A 21,690-nucleotide genomic window follows, 5' to 3' on the forward strand; every position below is an offset into this window, starting at 1 on the left:
GTGAAAAAGGGGGGAAGACGACGCCGTTGCGTAAGAGTCTGGACGTTGTCGAGCCGTCGCGACGGCGTCAGTCGTTCGAGCGCCGCCAAAGCACCACGGTACGCGAATCATTTTCTTTCTTTCAAATCCTTTTTGCTTAAAACAATACAGAAAGAAAGAGAGAGAGAGAGAGAGAGAAAGAGAGAGAGAGAGAAAGCAAGATAGACAGACCGATAGACAGACCGACAGACAGACAGAGATATCGAGACAAATTTGTTGTTTTTAATTTTCTATTGAATTACGTTTTATATTTCGTTCGTTAAATTTCGGGTTAAATCTACGGCTCCTCCAATCCATTTTCCACGTTTCTTGTTAATCGCATTTACGTAAAATTAAAAAAGTTTTCAAGGTCGAGTCAAAATCCTACTCCTCAAGGTTGAGAAGAACTCGCGTTCAAGGCCAATAGCATGTATTTACCCACCTGCACGGCGAACAACATCGGCGTGTTCTTCCACGTTCGACCGCGCAAGCGCCATACGCCATTGCAAATTTTCTTTCCTTTTTCTATATTTCGGTTTACTTTTATATTTATTTATTGGATTATTTATTTTATTTATGCATTCGTTTGTTTTTATTTGTATATTTTTTGGGGTGATTTTTAAAACAGTGATTCTTCAATGCAGTGGTGTACTATAAAATGATCTTAAAACGATTTTGATAATTGAAAGGATGTTTTATTAATAATAAAATAAATCAAATTTAAGTAAAAAAATGAATTAATTATTTTACATCTACATATAAATATAAATATTTAATAAAAATAACTAGACGGTTGTTCAAGTACGCGTAAAGAAAATATTTTGAAATCTTTTTTAAGATAATTATAGTTAGCAGCGTTGCTTGAAGAAACTTTCGTGATTTCAACATACTCTTGTTAGAAAATTTGCTGACAGATGTACTTTTTTTAACATGACGAATAGGAAGAGATTTGTTATTTCGTTGAAGAATCGTTTTAACATTAATGCGTTTCGTGCCAGTTAAGAAAATATCTTGGAAGAAGAAAGATATTAATATCCCATTTCGGTAACACGATCAAAATATACTTACAGCGTTGACCGCCTTTTTCGAACCTAACGAAAGAATCTCACGAATACTATGAGCCATCACCTTTAACAAGTCTATCCGAGGATTCTCTTTTTCTCTTTATTTTTTTCCCCCTACCATCTCGACATATACTCATTTATTACTTCGAAAATACTACGTTATCCTCCTTCAAAAAGTAAAAAGAAAAATCTACCAATTCGCATCAAATTCCATAGAAATCGACGATTCATTTTACTCGATCGTTTTTAAATCATCGAAATTTTTCTTCCTACTTTTTTCCCCTCCCATAAAGAAAAGATCAAACGGAAAGAAATAAAAAAAAAAAAAAAAAACGAAAAAGGGAGAAGAAAAAAAATGGGAATAAGCTCGTTACTTTTTCGAGAGAATATTCATTCGAGGGATTTTTTTTTTGCTTGACGTTTCGGTGTCGATGCACAGATGCAGTTTAGCAGGACGGGGGTGGTCGAACGAAAATGGAAATTTCCATCGATCGCGTACGAAAGCGTCTTTCATCGTCGACGAGAGAGATGTGTCGCGTGGTTTTGCGGACGCAGCATTTTCCTCCTTTGTTCTGGCACCAAAGCCGCAGGTCCTACGTGTCGGGCATCGAAATTGAGCGCGATAGAATTTAAATTGATGGAAGAGGAAACTGTACTACGATGCGGTTATTCTCCTGCCATTGCTTTTACTCCTGCTGTTGTTATTGCTGTTATCGTTATCGCTGTCATTGTCGTTGTAGTTGTCGTTGTCGTTGTCGTTGTCGTTGTCGTTGTCGTGTCGTTGCTACTCTTGTTGATATTCACATCGATATACAGAACGTTTTTTATCGGATTGTCATACGTGTATTTAGCTGTTTGTCTAAATCCACGTTGAACTATTTATTACGATTTATGTTTAACCTTTATTCAGCATTGTTGCTGTCATCGTTGTTGTCGTCGTATGTATGTAACAGTTGCACAAATGATTTATCGATTTAAGATCGATACTATACTAACAAAAAAGTCTTGTATAATTCCAATCAAATAAAAAATACTCTTCTTCTATAGTCAACTCCCGTATTTCCTCCATTTTCTTCCTTTCAATTCGCTGAATTTTTAAAATGAAATTTATTCTATGGGAATAGAAACGGAATGACAATAAATTAATAGCAGAAGATTCTTTGAAAACATTGTACGCATTATTTTCTTTTTGTCATACTTCTTACTAGTCGAACGTTTCAATTGAGGATCTTCCTTGTACAAAAATCTTCTTTGTTTAAATTCATAAACACATTTAATGTTTACGAACAAAAACAGTTCATTGAATGTTATATAAGAAATCATTAATATTGAATATGTAAATGATTCTTCGTAAAAATGTCTATAATTCGATCGAAGTATGAAATTTCTTTGAAATTGATTGAGTCGTGTCAGGAATTGTAAGATTGGCAAATACTTAACGTTGAGGAAGTATCCGTTATGGGAAATCCTTACCACCTCGGTGCGTATCAAATATCTGAGAGACGAGGAAACTGGATGGCTGGATACGCGAAGGCGCCTCGGACAAGGTGTCTTATCTCATCGCGACCACGGTATAAAAGATAGCGTCTTTAAACAGGTATCTTCAGTAATTGGCGACTACTATCGTGAGAACGCGATTTACTTTGTCGTGGGAAATGACCATTAATATTTTATCAGTGAAATAATTATTCACCGCTAGTTTCATTCATCAGAATATCAATCTATCTTCTTTTCTCTCGTTGAAAATCATAAGTGCGAGAATAAAATATCTACAAATTGTCGATCGGTGACAACTTTTAGTGGATATTTTTTTAAAAGAAAAATATACAAATTGTAAACGGTAAAATTGAAAAGCAATTAAAGTGATTTTAAAAATCGTTAAAACAGGGTAGATAAATATTGTGTTCGCGTAAGTGTGCGAAAGTGAAATCGGTTGAAGTCGCGAGGGACACTTATGAAGGGGTTTGACTCTGTACCGAAACTCAGCGTCGATCAGATTAAGTATATTTGGGACATCGATTGGAAACAGTAGCCGAGCCAAGGTATGTTCCTTATTCTCTGGATTTGGATAGTCATCATCATCATCATCATCATCATCACTGTTGTCGTTCTTGTAGTCAATATTACTACTTATACTAATAGTAATTATGCTTACCGGATAAAAGCAGATAGGAACGGATCGAATTGCACCAAATTCGCAGACGAACTTATTTCTGGTCAGATTATTGCGAAACGTCCGAGTTTCTAACAGATATTTTTGGATTCGTTCTATCTCCTCTTTATTACTATTATTTTTCTTTTGATTTTACTCAGTTATTATTTTACTTTGCTGTTTTTTTTTTTTTATTTGTATAGGAGTTGTGTCAAGAATAGTAAAGGTTTATCATTTTTATATTAATTGGCTTGGCAATTTTCTAACTAAATTGCACGTGCGTTTGGGTTTAATTGTTTTTTCCTCTAGAAAATATAAGCTTTTAAATAATACAATTGATAACAAATTTGAAGCGACAGAATATTATTATGAAAAAAATGTGAAATTATTATATTTCGAAAATGTTGTATTTCTGAGGAATATTTGATTATTCGATATATCGTGTTCCTTTGATCGACGGCTCGTATCAACTGATATTGGACAGGATTTCTATCATCAGCAAAGCTTTAGGTAAGCTTGAAACCTACTAGTGTCTACCTTTAAGCATTGACTCGATTCTCTCTCTCCTCTTTGACAGCTCGCGCGTGCATGTTTGCTATTAATCTGTTGATTTGATGTCGGACACGCGAAGGGAACCTTCTCAAATTAATATGAAATTACACAAGGGATGACAAATAGGCAAGGTAACAACGCGAACTCTATCTATTCCGTATCTTAAGAATGTATTGAGGACGAATTAATTAACAAATAAAAAAAAGATTAAATTAAATAAATTAATACAAATATTATACTCATAGTAATGCCAATCTGGCTTCGAACGAATTTTTGATCATTGTGGTCTAATTCAGCTACCTACTAAACAAGAGAAGTATATAAGCAATTTCTCATACTTTCACATACAAACCGACGAAGTAAGCGAAGTATAATATAATAAGTAATATACTATACTTATACTTCTGCACACATATAAACGAGAGGATAGACACGCGTTCAATTTTTGGTTGGATGCCATTTATTACTGCAGGAGAATTCACAGTTAGATGAAAATTGTAAAATAATAAGATTGCAACTTCCTGTTATAATAATTTGTTTAATTTGAATTAATCGTATTCGATTTTCCATAGATGCTTTGTATACTTGAATAAAGAAAAGTATAGGAAAATGGAGAAAAAATGTGCGAAGGAACATGAGTTACGCTTTTTATTGTTTTTTCTTTATTGATTATCAACGGAAAGCATCTGGATAATCGGAACAGTTGGAGATAATGTTGCATGATATTGCTGTATTAAAACTCGTAAGTTATGATTTTCCATGTGTAAGTGTGCATTATCATGGAGATAAAGACATCCTGTCATTATTATTTTTTATCCTTTTTTATTTTTATTTTTAAACATATAAAATTAAACAGTAAGAATGAACTTTGAAAAAAAATAAAAATGATCGTTTATTTCCATACATACGAATTATTTTTTTGACTGATTTATGTTACCAAGAAAAGAAAAGAAAATCAAACTAACAGAAATAATAACAAATGATGATTTAACACGCTACGTAAACATGTAAGATAGGAAGATAAATAGAAATAGAACTAGAAAGAGAAAGAAAGAGAAAGAGCGAGGAACATACCGTCGTCGTATCAAAGGACAACGTAACCCGGAGTTTGATACCCAGATAAAAATCACGATAAAAGGTGCTTGCTACACGATTCAAAAGTAATCGTATGTTGCGCCATTTGATAATAACTTTAAAGTGTGTATAAAGAGTTTACATTTTTATTGCGCAGATTACATAGCGATTCGTTAAGATTTCATTGGACGTTGGCTTTTTTTTTAATAATGCGATAATTCTATTATACTTATCTTCGATTCAATTGAATACAAATGTTAATACGTCGATTGTATTACACGATAATACATTTAATTAGATTTTTTTTAATTAGCAATATTCTCAAAGTAGCTAACAAATTAAAACACGTGGGAAGTGTCATAAATTTTGGAATTGTACCTACATAAAATTTATTTTTGTAAATTATCTTTAACAGTCTTGCCTGCACTCGTTGAAGTAAAAACAGTGGGTTTTTATTAGCACCACCCCAGGCAATTATACTATAATTAATTAAAGAATGGAAAAACGCATAATAAATTGTCATTAGGTTTTTTCTTTCCATAACTTTTTTAAGTTTAGCAAAAATAAAAATTGTATATTTTGTTTTGCTAATTCATTCCTTCCTCCTGCCACTCACTTACACTTTCACTTACACATACACAGACGAATATAAAAGAAAATGTGTCCTTTGTCATTTGTGATATCTCGATGGTTAGATGGGACACGAAACGTGGGATCGAGAAGACCGAGGCATAGATTTTCACGGATTCATAGGTGAGCGTTCTCTCACGTTGATTCGCATAACAGCATTAAACTCTAAACTCCTGTAACTTGATTGGATGGTCTATAAGTCGGATATAGTTAGTACTGTATATACCTACCTCTCGTGCGAGACGGATTTTCTGCCGCTTCTACCACTGATGAGATGTTCTGCTTCTACTAGCTAATCCTCTTTTGTCGTACGAATATCTTTCCATTCTCCTCCTCTTCTTCTTCTATCCAACAGTTGAACTACCCTAATAAAACGTTACCGTCGTTAACCGAAACACCTTCGTGTACAGGATTCACTCTCGGATCTGACTTTAATAGCATCTTAATCCCTTCTTCGACTGCTACTTCTACTATTATTCTTGCCATTTTTTTCTTTTCTTTTCTTTTCTTATTCTAAACCTTCTTATACGTGTTGTCGAATTACCAAAATAAAATTTCTCTTAATAGTTTAACCTTTTAATTGGGGATCCTTGAATTAATTCGATGCGTAATTTTATTTTTGTTTTCTCTTTCTTTTTATTGTTGTTTGTTAGTTGGAATAATTTTTCGTCAGCAAATTCTTCGGTATATAAATTCCGAGTAGGAAGGAATAGAAGTGGTTAAATTAATGGTGAGTCCATCGGGCGTGAAACAAGCAGTATATATGTGTGTACCGTATGCGTCCCGTGAAAGCCTGTTAGTCCTGTCGGCATCTTGAGGTTGACCCGTGCGGTCCACTCTCCGTTAACCGAAAACTCCTTTCTCGGCTTTCCTCACTATCGTATTTTACTGCTTTACCCTTTTTCGGTATAATACCACAAATTCTACTTCTGACTAGCATCAAGATACTCTCGAAATCTCCGAGGACTAAAAAAGCTTCCTATAATATTTTTCCTTCTTTCTAAAGATGATTTTTTCCAAGTAGCCTCCTTTTTATTCTATTAATCCAAAAGTATTTATTTTTATTTAAATACGTGATATGTTTTTCTTTATTTTTACATTTGAGGTTCAATTCGATCGATTTTCTTATCGATTATTAATTTGATTCGTGTATTTATTTGCTGATAGAAGAGAAGGAAGGGGAGATTATGAGAAACATTTTGAATGTCGTAAATTACAAAAGAATAATCTTACATTTGTTTATATATACATATCGTGTGTATTTTTATTTTCCTTGTGAAACTCAAAGATATCGTTTTTAAAAAAAGCCTGGACTTTCCGAGTGTTCCTGATATCCCCTTCCTTTTTTTTTTTTTTTTTTAACTTTTTCAATCTTAAATGCTTTAATTCATTTAATCTTATCGAGATTGAAATACGCTGAGTGTTGTCAAACAATGTAATTTCGATCACGACCGCGATAACATACCTTTCAACTACCATTCGTGGTTAATTTGTCTAACAGTTATATTTCGATTGTATAATCAATTGTTATTATTTCTATTATACATACATAGTTCTACATCGAGATGATTTATTATTGAAACGACGAGCCAACATGAATTTTCAGTCTACGTTTAAGGTACAAGATTTACAAATAATTTCACAGGTTCATTTATTTATATTTCGAAATTTTGTATAGCATGATTTTCAGATTCCTGTCAACGAATCATGCGTAATATAATTTGTTACACACACAACACATACACACACACATTTTAAATATTTCAGTTCTTAAGCAACGAATTGGAAAATTTTATAAGGGTATATTTTATAGGGTACATAAGCTTTATTTTAAAAAATAAAATTCTCAATTGTTTTTATATTAGACTCGAAACCTTTTAACCCATATAATAATATTCGCAGAGAAATTGAGCTTATAATTAAAAGATGATATTTTCAAATGTTTTAATAAAATTATAATAACAAGATTTTATCTATAGATATAACTATAATATTTTTGTTAATGTTAATAATGAATGAGCTTAAACGTGGTAATCATTGGAAGTTTCTATCTATGTATTTAAACGGAATCGAAGACGAAAAGCGTATTTCCGTACGCTCCATATATCTCGAACGTGCGAATTTATGTTTGAAAGTACTTTGACCGCGAAGGATTATGCTGTAGCTCTTCTAGGAAAGAGAGAGTGAGAGAGAGTGAGAGAGAGATTGAGTGAGAGACTGAGGGAGCTCGTAGAAATTAGTTTTCGAGCTTAATGGAGTTTCGAGAGCGTGGCAAGGTGCTCTGGGTATTCCCTAGAGTGAGAAAAATAAAAGGAACTAGAGAGAAAGAGAGATACAGAGAGGAGAGTGAGAAAGAGAAGATGAAGAACAACGAACCTCAGCCAAGTTTTGTCATTTTTACAATTAGCTCTGATTTTTCGTTGAAAAAAGGTTTCGTCCGAACGTTAGACTAAATTTGATAAAATCTACTCGCGTAAAGGAATTTTGATGTTTGCTTGTAAAAATATTCCACCGAACTGGATGATTGATATCAATTCTAATGTTCATGATAACGATAGATAATAAAATAGATATTTATAATGCAATGTGTTATACTTACTGGTATAGTCAGTTCATACATAAATATTTGTTGTTTAGATATTTTTAGATGTAAACTAAAAGAATAAATATAGAGTAAGATAAAGATAAATATAAAGATATTTTTTCTAATATTTGGTAACAAACGGTAGGCAATAAAATAAAAATTTATGATACAATGTGTTATGCTTTGCTATATTCTGTTCATAAAAGATAGAATTGAAAATTCTTAAAGATGAAAAATAGAAAGAAAGAAAATGAGAACGAAAAAGGGGTGAAAGAGAGAGAAAGAAATAAAGCAGATAAAATAGTTTTAGCACAAGAAAAAGGCTTTAATGGCACGTCTGGCATGTCGGCCTTTATTATGAACCTCGACAAAACGCGGCAAATGCGTCTCCTTATCAGCTAGGCGGCTTCTTCCGCTTGACTTCCGCTTTGACGATCTCACCGATGATTTACGAGCGTTGAAAGAGTGTAAAACGAATGCACATAGTAGACGCGACGATGCTACTGACTTGCTAACCCTCCAACCATCACCCATCCAAAAAAAAAAAAATAAAAAAGGAAAAAAGAAGATAAGTAACATTCTTCTCGTAACTTTATAAAGTTCAGAATACTACATCAAATGTAAAACTTAAAAATATGAGAAATAAAAAGAGAAAGAGAGAGAGAGAGAGAGAGAGGAATGTTAAAAGAAATTTTATAAATTCGTGAAGATGATATGGTTAAAAGGGGGTGGAAAAATTTCATCTTGAACAATGAAAATTTATTGGATTTGCGAATGAATTATATTCACTCTTTTTTCTTATTTTAACAAATTTCTTTCTACGGTGTAAAATGGTATAATTGAAAAAAGAGGTAAAAAAAAAAATAGAATAAGAATGAATGATGCTCGTTCGTAGGTGAAAAGTTCATAGTACGTTTATAGTACGAAAGATTTACCACGTTTCTCGTTTTAATTTCGAGCCGAGACAAGATAATAGGAGAATGATGAAAGATGTCGGATCATTTGACGAGTCGTTTCTCGTGAAAGTGGCTACACCGTGATATACATCGACGATTATATGAGTGTATTCTTTGATAAACGCGACTTTTTTATTGGCGCGATAGATGCGCCGAGATTATTTTAATATACCTTACAGTTATCTACATCACCACTATCATCAGCTATCATCTTTTTTAATTCACTGGATGCGTATAATCCACTCGAGATTGCATTTCTTTTTAATCATTTTCTTTTGATCATTTGATCCATTCAACGTTTACTTATTTTTATTCTTTTTTTTTTATTTTTTCCTTTCTTTTCATTCTCTTATTTTCATCGCGTTCTGTCTATTCGAACTAAGAAAAATTAACGACTTATTCAAGGTCAAAGCGTCGTTTAATCTTATACTCGTAAGACGGTTTGCTTTCTTGGCCGGCGCGATAGTTAACGACCATTTTGTTAATCTTATAATATACGCTTAAAATGAAAAGGCTCTAAACGCATTTAAAAGTCATATTCGAAAATCTAAATTAGAACTAAGTCATTTGAAAGATGGTGGAACGTATAGTATACTACTCTAAAGTTTCAAATGATTTTTACCCTAATATAGAAACAATTTTATTTTCGATCCAACTTATTTTTATTGATCAAGATAAGTTTGAATTACGATTAGAGAGAATTCAACATCTTCTAATGTTCATCAAAATTTTAGACATGCTTGAAAAAGGGCATGATCTTCAAAAAAAAAAGTGGAAATCATTTTTCTAAAAATAGTTATTTTATTATGTATAAATATAAGATGACGTTGACAATGATTTTGATGATATCTCAAGGGGTGGAATATTTTGGGAGGAAAGTCGTTTAGATCGATTAATTAGTATATATACTCATAGGAGTACTGTCTGCTTGGTGGTGGTAGGTGATCGTGTTTGTATTCGGTATTCGCAGGAGGCAAATGTGTGATTTAGTGGATAATGACCGAAGCAAATAGAGGTGCATGTTGGTACAGTGTTCTGCTTAATTACCAGCATACACTAGTATTGTAATAATTCATGCGTTTGTTGTTCATTACACGAACATTCGTATTATTTCCTTTCGATCGTATTACAAATCGTAGTTGCAATCGTAGTTATTTCTTATCTTTAACATAGTTTGTGAATTTGATATTCTTACTAATATTCGAATGTTAATTTTTGAAGTTTAGTTTTAATCTGTAGACGAAAAACTAGTATTCAATTCTTTTCTTTATATTTTATTTTCTGGAAAGGAAAACTCCATTCAGAGACTAAAAAAAAAAAAAGATTTAAGAGGGTCATAAAACCATAAACAAACCTAAGATTGATCGAGATATATTGGTGCGACAAAAACCTTTGTGCACTGTTGGGTCCTTTGAGCGGTTTCAGATTCCTATGTAAACACATGTTATACCATAAAAAAAATGATGTTCCGATATTCTAGACAAAGTTCCTTTATGGATAATTTCCACTACCAAAACCGTAGGCTGTACCCATCGGTGGACTATGGGGATGAATTCTTCTGCTATTGGTCAATAAGATTCATAATTTCCTTCCCTCTCCAAATGGGGTGTAGCTTATTTCTGATATAACTATGTGAAAAGAAGTAAGAGAGCGTCCCTTAGTCTTCAGTCCTCAGTGCTTAGCCCTTAGTCTGTCTGTCTGTCTGTCTGTCTGCCTATATGTATGTATCAGTTCTTAGTCTGTCTCTTATCCGCTGTGTATTATCTGTTATATCAGTCAGTCTTATATTTGAACTCTTTTGTATTCTGTATTTTTGCAACCACGCCACTTTTTGTAAACTTTTTGTAAATACCGCTCGATATCATAATTAAATATATTATATCATATCATTATCATTTTATTTGTACAACAAACCGGACATTATCAACGTCGTAAAATCGTTTCATTAGTTTCATTCTCTCGAAGTTTTTTGAAGGTTTCACTTTACTGTGATCTGTACACATGATATTTTTTGTTCTTGTTATAGAGTTGTTAACTGAGAATGCGCAATGACACAGCGAATTTATCAGTGGTCCACGAGCCCAAGGGAGGCACCGCAGACTATCCAAATGGAGCCCCCAAAATCTCATCGACCAGAAAAAATCCTCTCGAGGTGTAAGTATCGTTATACGATAATATTTATATCGTTCTTCTTTTTTTTTTTTTTTTTTACTTCAATAAAATTGTTCTATACTAATCTCATATATCTGAGGAACATCTTAGACTATCATCAATTATGTTTCCGACAATTCGTTGGGATTATTCCAGTAGTAATTAATAATCAATCTTACGTTCTAAAGTTTTAATATTTTCAATATAACTAAACGAGATTGAAATCTTTATTGTTTTCACGAGAGAGGGAAGATTATCGATCAGAACAATAATAATCAAATTTCGATTTCGTTACGGAATTTGAAATTCAAATTCGCGATAGGGGAACTTCGAACAGATGCTTGTTCTTTTTCCCCTATCTTTTTCTCCGAAAAAATATTGTCGACATTTATAATAACAGCTCGCATGAGGTAAAAGGAAATAAAAATGATAATTTTTTTTTTTTATCGAGTGATAATACAGAGGAGAGGAAAATAAAGAAAAAAAGAGAAGAAATTTAATCGCACTATTTTCATATCTTTTAGTTTACATTTTTTTTCTTTTTTTTTAAAAAGGAAATATAATTCGTTCGTTCTTTCGTATTCGAAATCGATCGAGGAATTTGGAAAAAGAACTTTTCTCCTCCTGCATCTTCCGCATCTTCTACACGGAATAGGAAAAGTTTTCCACGAATGATCGTTTATCGAAACGACCAGAAGAATGGCAGTCGGTTTTGCGAATGGTGCATGAAACTCTTCTTTCTTTTTTTTCTTTTGTTTATACTGGGTGAATCATATTTCATTCCAATAAAATTATTTATTCTCTAAATTTGATTGTTTTTTTCTCAACTAATATTTTGTATACTACATGTTTGCATTTCTACAAAAATTTAGATAGATAAGGTATTATATATGTACACATGTACACATGTTTTATGTGAATATTACACTAACAAAATTATATGATTTCATACTGATAAATTTAAAAAAAGAATAATTTCATCATTTTGATTAAAGACAAAACAATATTTTAATATTTTAAGCAAGAAAAGATGATCAAGTTATGTGATTCACCCTGTATATAAGATATCAGATACACACACACACACATATATGAATGGGTACACTTAGACACGTATCATCGATCGTAGATTCGTCGCGGGAGTTTCGAACAGCAATTACGTCGCTAATGGAGGTCCCTGAGGGTAGATCTTGACAGACGTTTCGTAAAAGTATCCTTATCTCTCTCTATTCCTAGGATCTTGTGCATTCATTTTACTTGCATTCTCCCGTAATGAATTCACATGGAAGTCGGGAAATGTATGAAAATAAAAAAAAAAAAACAACTTATAAAATTTTCCATCTTTTTTCTCGACCGATCATTTCAGAACAAATGATTTATGTTTACGAATTAAACAACCATTTATTTCTCTCTCTCTCTTGTTCGGAGTTAGGATGATTTTTCTTTCCTTTTCTCCCCCTCCCCTTGTTTTATTAGTTCTTTTCTTTTTTTTGTTTTTTTTTTTTTTTAAATGAAAACCTGTGGAAAATTTCAGGTACCCCTCATGATTCTACTAAACTTCTTCCTTCCTCTTCTTTTACCACTTTTCTTCTTTTAATTTTTTTCTTCATAAGAGCGATTACCCTTTCTCGGAAAACATTATTGACAAGGAAGAAGAATTTTTCGAGAACGTTTTTATTGCACTGTCGTTAACAAAAATGTCAATTGAAAAGCAATCCAGAATTCGTTTTTTTTTTCTTTTTTTTTTCTTATTCTCATGAACGTTCTTCTTCCAACAAGATTATAAATTTCTTCATAAAGAACAATAATTCTCCTTCCAACGATCCAATTAATGATTCAACGATCATGCGTATTTTCTTTTCTATTTTTATTCCCACTTGAATAGCAAACCTTGTAGAAAGTACAATAGTTCACGTATTTTTTGAATTTTCGTTCAAATACTAGAGGAAAATTCAGTGGAGCTCCTTTTTTTTGGATTTAATTGCTATGATCCCAGCGAATTCGAAGGAATATGAAATTTTATGTTGAACGATATGAAAAATATATTCTATATCCTAACAGAAAAAATTTAAAAATGAATATGAGTGTGTGTTGAACAAATAATAAACTTTTATTATTTTATTGAAAAATAAAAGAGAAAATTATTTATTCAAGTAAAAACTCAAAACTTTGTCAATCCATTCAAACTAATATAATTATTTTGATACAACATTAAAAAAAATGTTTGTCCATTCGCGAGCATCTGTTCTTTTGGTAAGTAGAACAAGACTATCGTTTAAAAATCCAACGAGAAATAATAAAGTTGTGAAGCCTCGTGAAGAATGCCTATCATCTTCTAAATGAAAGATCATTGTAATGCGTTTTGTACGCTACCCTAATATATTTTATTTCAGACACACAACGAGACACGGAGAAGGATAAAACGGAAACTGAATACATGCTACAACAGAATGGCGAACCAATGTACGAAAGCATATTAAAAAAATAAACATAAACAATATACTAGATACAGTAAAATTGCAATAGAATATGATACGAATGAACGAGAATGAACGAATAAATAGCGTTTAAATAATTTTATCCTATCATATTGAACAGAAGCTACTTTGTTAATGGGACATTGGTATCGATGATTTAAAATAATGAAACGCCTATATGAAATTTGAAAACGTATAACTAAACCAGACTTTGGATACATGATTTTTAATTATTTATTTAATTTATTGTTTTAATTCTTTTTTTCTTATTTTTTTTTTTATTTGATCGATCGAATGAATGAAAGGAAGGCAAAACATAAAGTTACTTCCTATCACAAGTTCTTCGACATTATGTTTGTTAATTACTTTATAAGAGTTGATTATCCTTTTTGTCCACAGTGAATTCGTGCCACCTCAGACGAAGGAGGAGGAAAAACCAGTTCAGCAGGGGCCAACATTACCACCGGTGCCTTACTACAGACTGGTAAGTTTTTTCTTCGTTGAACATTATCAAAACGAAATTTTGTAAATATTTTTCTCTGGTATACCAAACTTTGATATATTTAAAATAATTTATAAAAACTAACTAAACATACATATATAATATATGTGTGTGTTCTTGGAGAAATATGTTTGTGCCATCAAATTTTGAAATATTTTTATTTTAAACATCACAGTTCGTCAGACGAATTTTACTGAATGACAGGAAAACTTTGGTAGCGTATTGGAGGAAAAAGTAATATGTCTCTTAAGTTGGTGATCGTAATGGTAAATGTAGTGGTGAAAGTAATGGTGGTTAGGGTGGTAGTGGTGGTGTTGGTAAGTACGGTACGTTTTAAGAAACTAGGAATATACGAGCATGGAAAACGTTTTCCTTGAAATGAAATGGTCCGTCCGTCCATTCGGTACTAGGTAAAAAAAGAAAGAAAGAAAAAAAAAGAACGTTTTTAGCGTCGAAACTGTTCTATACGCAGTGCGCCCTCATGTTAAGGGGGAAAAAAGTAGAGGAAGGGTGAAAAGAAGAAGTAGAAGAAGTAGAGAGAGGAGAGTAGGAAGAAAATTCGCACCAAAAGAAACCACGCTCAAGGAAATGATACGTCTTGGGCTAAGCTAAAAGTTTCCACCAAGAAGAATTTAATAATGCTTTCCGTTTGGGAAACGGAATTTTTCTTCGAGAAGGAAAAAAAAGTGAAAAATAGAAAAGGGAGACATAGAGACCAACGAGTTTAATACTTGCCAGTAAAAGGAAACGAAATTGTCCCTCGAATATTTCTATTTTCTTTTCATTCAATTTATTTTTTTCACACTTTATTTCACTTTTGAAAAATTTCTTGTTTTCATAATAATAAAAAAAAAAAAAAATATATATATATAAATTTAATTTACACAAATGGTTGATTTTTTAGCTTCAATTTTTCGTATCTTCTTTTTATATTTTTATCTCATTTGGATTTATTTTGATTTTTATTTGCATTGTTTGAAAAATCAGTGTACAAATTTGATGACGAGAAAGGAGCATGTTCTCTCATGCGAATACGCTAAGAGACGTGGTTGCTCAGGCTCGCTTTCGTTTGTTCAACGGCGATATGCCTCACCATTAATCATATTCTTAAGCAGATATTAATTTTCCCCGGTTAAGTCTTCCGTGAGTCACGAGGTGTGCACCCCGCCACTAAATCATTCGAGAGTGTTTGTGAAATTTCGGACTAGTCGAAGACAAATTGCGTGGCTGAAGAACTTTTTTGGTCCTTCCTGAAACAAAGACGCAAATAATTAAAATGAGATAGTAAATTTTCTACGTACGAGCTTATATTTGGATAATAAAACAATCACAAGATTGATGGTTAATGTAATTTCTTTCCTTTTGGACGCCTTTTGGTTGAAATACATGTATACACAATCCCTTGGTAGAATTAATGTTAAAATATACATTTTACATTTATGATTAATTGTAATTCTAATTTTTTTTTTTGTAATTATTTTATATTGCAGTTCCGATTTGCTACTTTCAGCGAGTTGATGTTGATTTTCGGAGGCCTGGTCATGGGAACATTGACAGGTCTCTGTATCCCGATTTCTACAATACAATACGGTGAATTCACAACCTTATTGGTCGACCGTAATATGGACAATCAAACAAGTACTCCGACACTTATAATGGATTGGTTCGGAGGAGGAAAAGTTTTGTAAGTTTAGATTTCATTTTATGTATTTCATATCATCTTTCTAAAAAAAAAAAATAATATTGTTATAGAGATATGATAAAAGTAATAGTAAATAATAAATGAATGTAATTTATTTTAGATTACATAGATATAATGTTACACATTTATTAGCTCACCATTTATTATCTAGCGATGATCCAAACTGAACTGAACTGAACTACGAATCGTTTTTCTGTTATATTTTTCTTCTGTTTTTCTCCGAAATTTTCAACCTTTCCCGAACATAAAGTATCTAGATTGTTTCTTTAGGAAATATTCGAGATGCTTCGGTCTGACGAATTTTCTAAGCGATATCGCATACCTAAACAAACAAATGCATTTTCGGAAAACGATCTCTTTCATCCTACGCATTTTTACGCCTCAGAAGACGAGAGTTTTAAGAATTTTGTAGAGGAAGAAAGTCATATTTCTTTGGCAAGCTGCGTGTTATCGTATTTTGCAACCGGATAGGCATATCCGATAATTTTTCTGATAATTGTTGTGTCGTGCGAGGTTCCAAGAATCTACCGATGGATGTATATTATATTCTTATGAACTATTATAAGTGTGTAAAGTAGAAAAAAAATCGGAAACTGGTCAATATGACCGTCCCCTTGTAAGTGTGAATTTTAAGTTATCGTTGTGTAAGTCTGTTAAACATCTGTTGACGCTGCATAGGTGAGAATCGGGTTTATCAAACACATGATGACAACAGCTAAGGTCGATTCGTATTTCACTCGGCTATGTTTTGGAGGCATATGTTTTCTGTGAGAAACCTAATGCTTTCCGATGCTTTCTTTGTGACGAGAAAGAACGCTCTTGAATATCAGACACTTTTCATAATGGATTTATTTTAAATAAACATACTCGATTGTGATTTCACATTCTTCGATCCCCCTCCAGTTCCTTAGCTGTGAAAGAGAGGTCAGTTTACTTATTTTATTTTATGTTTTTTTTTTTTTTATCTACGCTGCAAGAGTAGCGTTCTAAGGAAGAGGGTGCACGTTACTTCACTTCAGTTATTCATGGAAATAGATCGAATAAGATTTGGCGAATTGTTATTTTATCTTTAATTTTGTTTCGGAAATTTTTCATTTCTACTATGAGTGATAGACGCATCGATGGTTATTTCTAACTACTGAAAATAAGTCTTACTTATATGAAAAAATGAAATTTTTACTTGAAATAACTTTTGTTTATTTTATAGAGGACCGAACGCAACTGAAGAGGAGAAAATGGACGCTCTCTACGATGATTCAGTGGCATTTGGTGTATCTTGTGCCGCTTTATCTACGATTCAATTCATCTTTGCCATTTTCACCGTCGATTTATTAAACATAGCTGCATTCAGACAGATCGCAAGAGTACGCAAGATGTTCTTGCGCGCTGTACTTAGGCAAGACATGAGTTGGTACGACACTAACACATCTACCAATTTTGCTAGCAGAATTACCGAGTAAGTTTTTCTTTAATAACTAAATTATTATAATAAATTAATAACCGTGTAAAAGTCTAGAAAATCATCGTTATTTTGTTTAAATGTTTTATTTCTCTCTCGTAATTTGCAACGAAAATGTACTCAAATAATTAACATAAGCGTTTCGAAAAATTTCGTGTCTTTGTTATACACAATAAGAAATTAGTTTTGAAGAAGAAAAGTGATAGTGTAACTAAAATGTGATCCTATGGAAGAGAACAAAGTTTGGTAGTTTGAACGTGCGCCTGTTAAGCATCCAGTCACTGAAGCAACCATCTAGCTATTCAGCTACCTAGCTAGATAGCTAGCTACCTAGGTAGCTAGGTAGCTAGGTAGCTTGGTAGGTACGAGGTACCTAACCAGACAGGCACTCGGATAGAAGAGAGAGAAGAGGTTCAACAGGTGGGCGTTTGCAAAACTCGAAAACCTTGTCTGTGCCTTGTCTTTGCCTCTATTCGAATTAGGTCGTACGTAATAGAAGGAAGAGGTATGGTTCATCGTTATTATAGGAAATCTCGTAAAAGAAATTCCGATGATCGATCTAAAAACTTTTCATCTATCTTTTCCTTCTTTTCCTTATTCTTCTTATCTTTTAGATTAATGAGAATAAAATTTTTTTTTTTTTTTTTAAATAAAAATCAATGATTCTGTATCTTTTCGTATCTATCAATTAAATTTCATACTTATTTTTAATTATAAGTAAGAATTTTTATAATATTCTTCATCTATACATTTATGATAAAACAATAAATTTTGTTTGTCAATTTTAATGACAGTTTCAAATAATACATTTATCTTTCTAACTATAAAAATAATAATTTTTTTTTTTATATTAATTGTGAATATCTAATGAAATTTTTAATGAAATTCTTAAGTAGTAAAATGATTGTATATAAACTGAAAGAACGATGCCATAAATAGTGAAGTAAAGTAAGTACTTGATATTTTGCAGTGTATATCAGTGACGTTGCTTTCGAGAGTTATCCTTTTTATATCGTGTTTCATCTTAAGCGATGAAGTATCTTACTTTAGACATTTAAGACACTTAATCGTCATTACATAAAGCTTTTTTTCGCTTGTGGTTAAAGAGAGAGAGAGAGAAAGAGAAAAAAAAGAAAAGACGGTGATAAACGACGCAAGGGTAGTACGAGCTTCACCCTCGATCGATAACGATAAACGCTTTTCCATTACCATTTGCTAAGGACTGACCCGTCCGTAGGGAACTTTTTATTATGAGCTAGAGGAAAGGGGGTGAAAAAGGGGTGGCAAGAGAGGAAAGGAGAGTATGCACTTTAAAAAGTCGATTACCACGAGAACAAACGTTCGTTACCAGTGTTCCACCGAGCGTACGATATTATTTTTAGCTCGATCTCGAGAGCTCCTGTCTCTCTCACCCCTTCATGCTTTTCAAGGCTTTCTAAAGCCCTTATTGTTCTTAGTATTTAATGTCCTTTCACTCATTTATCCCTTTTCTTCGATTTAATCGATAACTTTATATAAGCTCTTTCCAATGATATCGATTTACGTTGATTAATGTGTGTTTCATTTTTTTCCTCCCTCTCTAGGAACAATTTTTATGAGATAGATTTAACAATGCATTTATAATACTTAAATTAAACTTGTCTAATGATCGATTTAATTTTTGTTTTGTTTTAAATTTAATTTAAAAATTGTTCGACTTATTTGACTAATCATAGTATTTATAAAAAAATGTTTCGAATGTTTGCAGAGATTTGGACAAAATGAAAGATGGAATTGGCGAGAAGCTTGGAATTTTTACGTATTTGATGGTTTCCTTTATATCATCCATCATTATATCCTTCATATACGGTTGGAAATTGACATTAGTCGTACTTAGCTGTGCGCCTGTTATCGTCGTAGCAACTGCTGTAGTAGCTAAGGTCCAAAGCTCCTTAACAGCCCTTGAGTTGGCTGCGTATGGTCAAGCAGGAAGCGTTGCTGAAGAGGTCCTTGGTGCCATCAGGACTGTCGTAGCCTTCAATGGTGAGCAAAAGGAGGTCGACAGATATGCCCAGAAGCTTCTACCAGCTGAAAAAACTGGCATCAGGAGAGGAATGTGGTCCGGTGTTGGAGGTGGTGTCATGTGGTTTATCATTTATCTCAGTTACGCTTTAGCTTTTTGGTAAGTCATTTTATACGAATAACAGCGACTTGATTTATGTTCACTTTTCATGCCAGATAAATTATTTCCACATTATTTTTATTATTATTATTTTTTTTTTTCATAAATTATAAACTATATGAAATGTATGTATTATGGTTAATGATTTTTATTTGAATATGTTTTGTTTTTTTTTTGCTTAAATCGAGCAAGAGGATTTTCATTACTTTTATTAGTTGAATATATGTATTTTATTACATCTATGCTTATTACTTTTATTATATTTTGTAATATTAATTCATTTTTAGATAAATATTAAACAACGAATATGAATTTTTATTTAATATTGAGCTAGAGTATTTTCATTATTTTTTATTAGTCGAATATTTATATTCGTTTTCGGTATCATATTTTATTAAAAATATAATTCTAGGAATAAAAAACGAGCGTACGTTCTTGTTATAAATACGATACACAAAAATGTGTAAATATTTTTTGGAATAGGTCGTTGAACTTTTCGTAATAAAACGTTTGAAGTTAAACGACCTAGATATAAAATATGTATACATTCGTTTAGTTAGATCGTGAAACTGATCGTAAAAAAAAAAATGTTTTGATTAAAGTAACTTATAACTCATGTGTCAATCGTTCTTTGTTCACTTTTCTCTAACAGGTATGGCGTTCAATTGATTTTGGAGGATCGTCCGAAAGAATCTAAAGAATATACACCAGCCGTTTTGGTGATAGTATTTTTCGGTGTATTGGCTGGTGCACAAAACATGGGTCTAACTTCGCCACACTTGGAAGCTTTTGCAGTGGCCAGAGGATCAGCTGCTGCTGTTTTTCAAGTACTTGATCGTGTACCTACCATCGATAGTTTGAGCAAGGAAGGTCAGAAATTAAAATCGGTTAGCGGTGACATCGAATTTAAGGATGTTCATTTCCGTTATCCTGCGAGGAAAGATATTCAAGTGTTGAAAGGTTTAAATTTGAAAATTAAACGGGGAGAAACTGTAGCTTTGGTTGGTGGTTCCGGATGTGGTAAATCTACCTGCTTGCAACTCATTCAAAGACTCTACGATCCGATGCAAGGACAAGTGAGTTCTTTTCTATTCTTCCTTCTTTATTACCTTTCTAATTTGTTACATTTAATAACCAATAATTTCTTTCGTTTATGTTTGAATATAAAAATGAATCTCTGTGCATTTTTTTATTTTACTTTCTTTCCAACTTTTTATAACTGTAATTTTGACTTAATGGAGTTTCCCATTAAAACGCGTATTCATACGAGCCCCTTGATTCGATTCAGTAATATCGGAAACTTTCGCGGTTCGCTAATTAAAAGAAAAACGGGGTCGAGGGAGAAAGAAAGAGAGAAAGAAAGAGAGAAAGAAAGGAGAGAAACTTAATACCTGAAGTCTTTCGAGTTTCGTAGATTCGAGAAGTTTTCCGAAAGGGGCATATCGTGTTAGGAAAGTTTTTTTTACTTGTATGCCAGTGTATATTGCCAAGTAATTGCCAAGTTAATAACGCACCACTACGTTTTTATTATTCTTTGTCTAAATTAATCTTTGCACGTCTTAACTTTATAGTTTTTTGTCTGCACACATGTGCAACATATAATATCAAAGCAAAGATTTTATAAATTATCGTGAAAATTATTTTTGATAAATAAAGTAATTTTTAGTTCAATTGTAGTTACAAAATATTTAACATTTATTTACGTATTTTTGTTAACATTTAAATTTAAGGTCCAGTTAGATGGGGTCGATATATCGAAGTTAAATGTTCAATGGTTGCGTTCGTACATCGGTCTTGTTGGGCAGGAACCAGTACTTTTTGACACGACAATACGAGAGAACATCCGATACGGAAATGACAGCGTTACCGAAGAAGAAATGATCAAAGCAGCCAAGGAAGCCAACGCTCACGATTTCATCAGCAAACTGCCTGAGGTAAGCAAGTCAAATCTTTTTTTTTTTTTGTTATTCTATCTTGGCACCTTTGTTCTCAAATTTTTTCTTTTCTACTCTTAGTGAAAATAATGCGAATGAAAAAAACTCTTCGTAATCCCATAGAATAATTTTCATTCTATCGTAAAATAATCGAAATTAATTGGATTTATTATAGTCATAATTTGAAAATATGTTCAATGATTTATACGGTGGGACGAACGTGTAGTATCAACTTTCGAAGTTTACGTATTACACGTCCTGACAATCTCGTATG

At 32.4% G+C, this 21,690-nt stretch overlaps 1 protein-coding gene across 5 annotated transcripts in view; it reads left to right on the top strand.

Annotated features, from left to right (window-relative positions):
• Positions 1–21,690, top strand: part of Mdr49 (Multi drug resistance 49) — a 59,313-nt gene that overhangs the window by 26,093 nt on the left and 11,530 nt on the right. The window contains exons 1-10 of one of the 5 annotated variants that reach the window (XM_015335731.2): positions 10–98; positions 2,970–3,124; positions 11,057–11,184; positions 13,575–13,644; positions 14,058–14,142; positions 15,651–15,844; positions 17,070–17,318; positions 19,069–19,482; positions 20,135–20,558; positions 21,213–21,416. In XM_015335731.2, coding sequence (XP_015191217.1) covers positions 11,079–11,184; positions 13,575–13,644; positions 14,058–14,142; positions 15,651–15,844; positions 17,070–17,318; positions 19,069–19,482; positions 20,135–20,558; positions 21,213–21,416 — 1,746 coding nt within the window. In that variant the 5' untranslated portion in view covers positions 10–98; positions 2,970–3,124; positions 11,057–11,078. Of the gene's footprint in view, positions 1–9; positions 99–1,480; positions 3,125–11,056; positions 11,185–13,574; positions 13,645–14,057; positions 14,143–15,650; positions 15,845–17,069; positions 17,319–19,068; positions 19,483–20,134; positions 20,559–21,212; positions 21,417–21,690 lie in introns of those variants that run through there. The other 4 variants (XM_015335706.2, XM_015335722.2, XM_015335748.2 and 1 more) reach the window with 4 other exon arrangements.

This window comes from Polistes dominula, unplaced genomic scaffold, assembly GCF_049000335.1.
Source record: "Polistes dominula isolate Pdom_NZ unplaced genomic scaffold, Pdom_raw_medaka contig_373, whole genome shotgun sequence".
Classification (NCBI taxonomy): domain Eukaryota; kingdom Metazoa; phylum Arthropoda; class Insecta; order Hymenoptera; family Vespidae; genus Polistes; species Polistes dominula.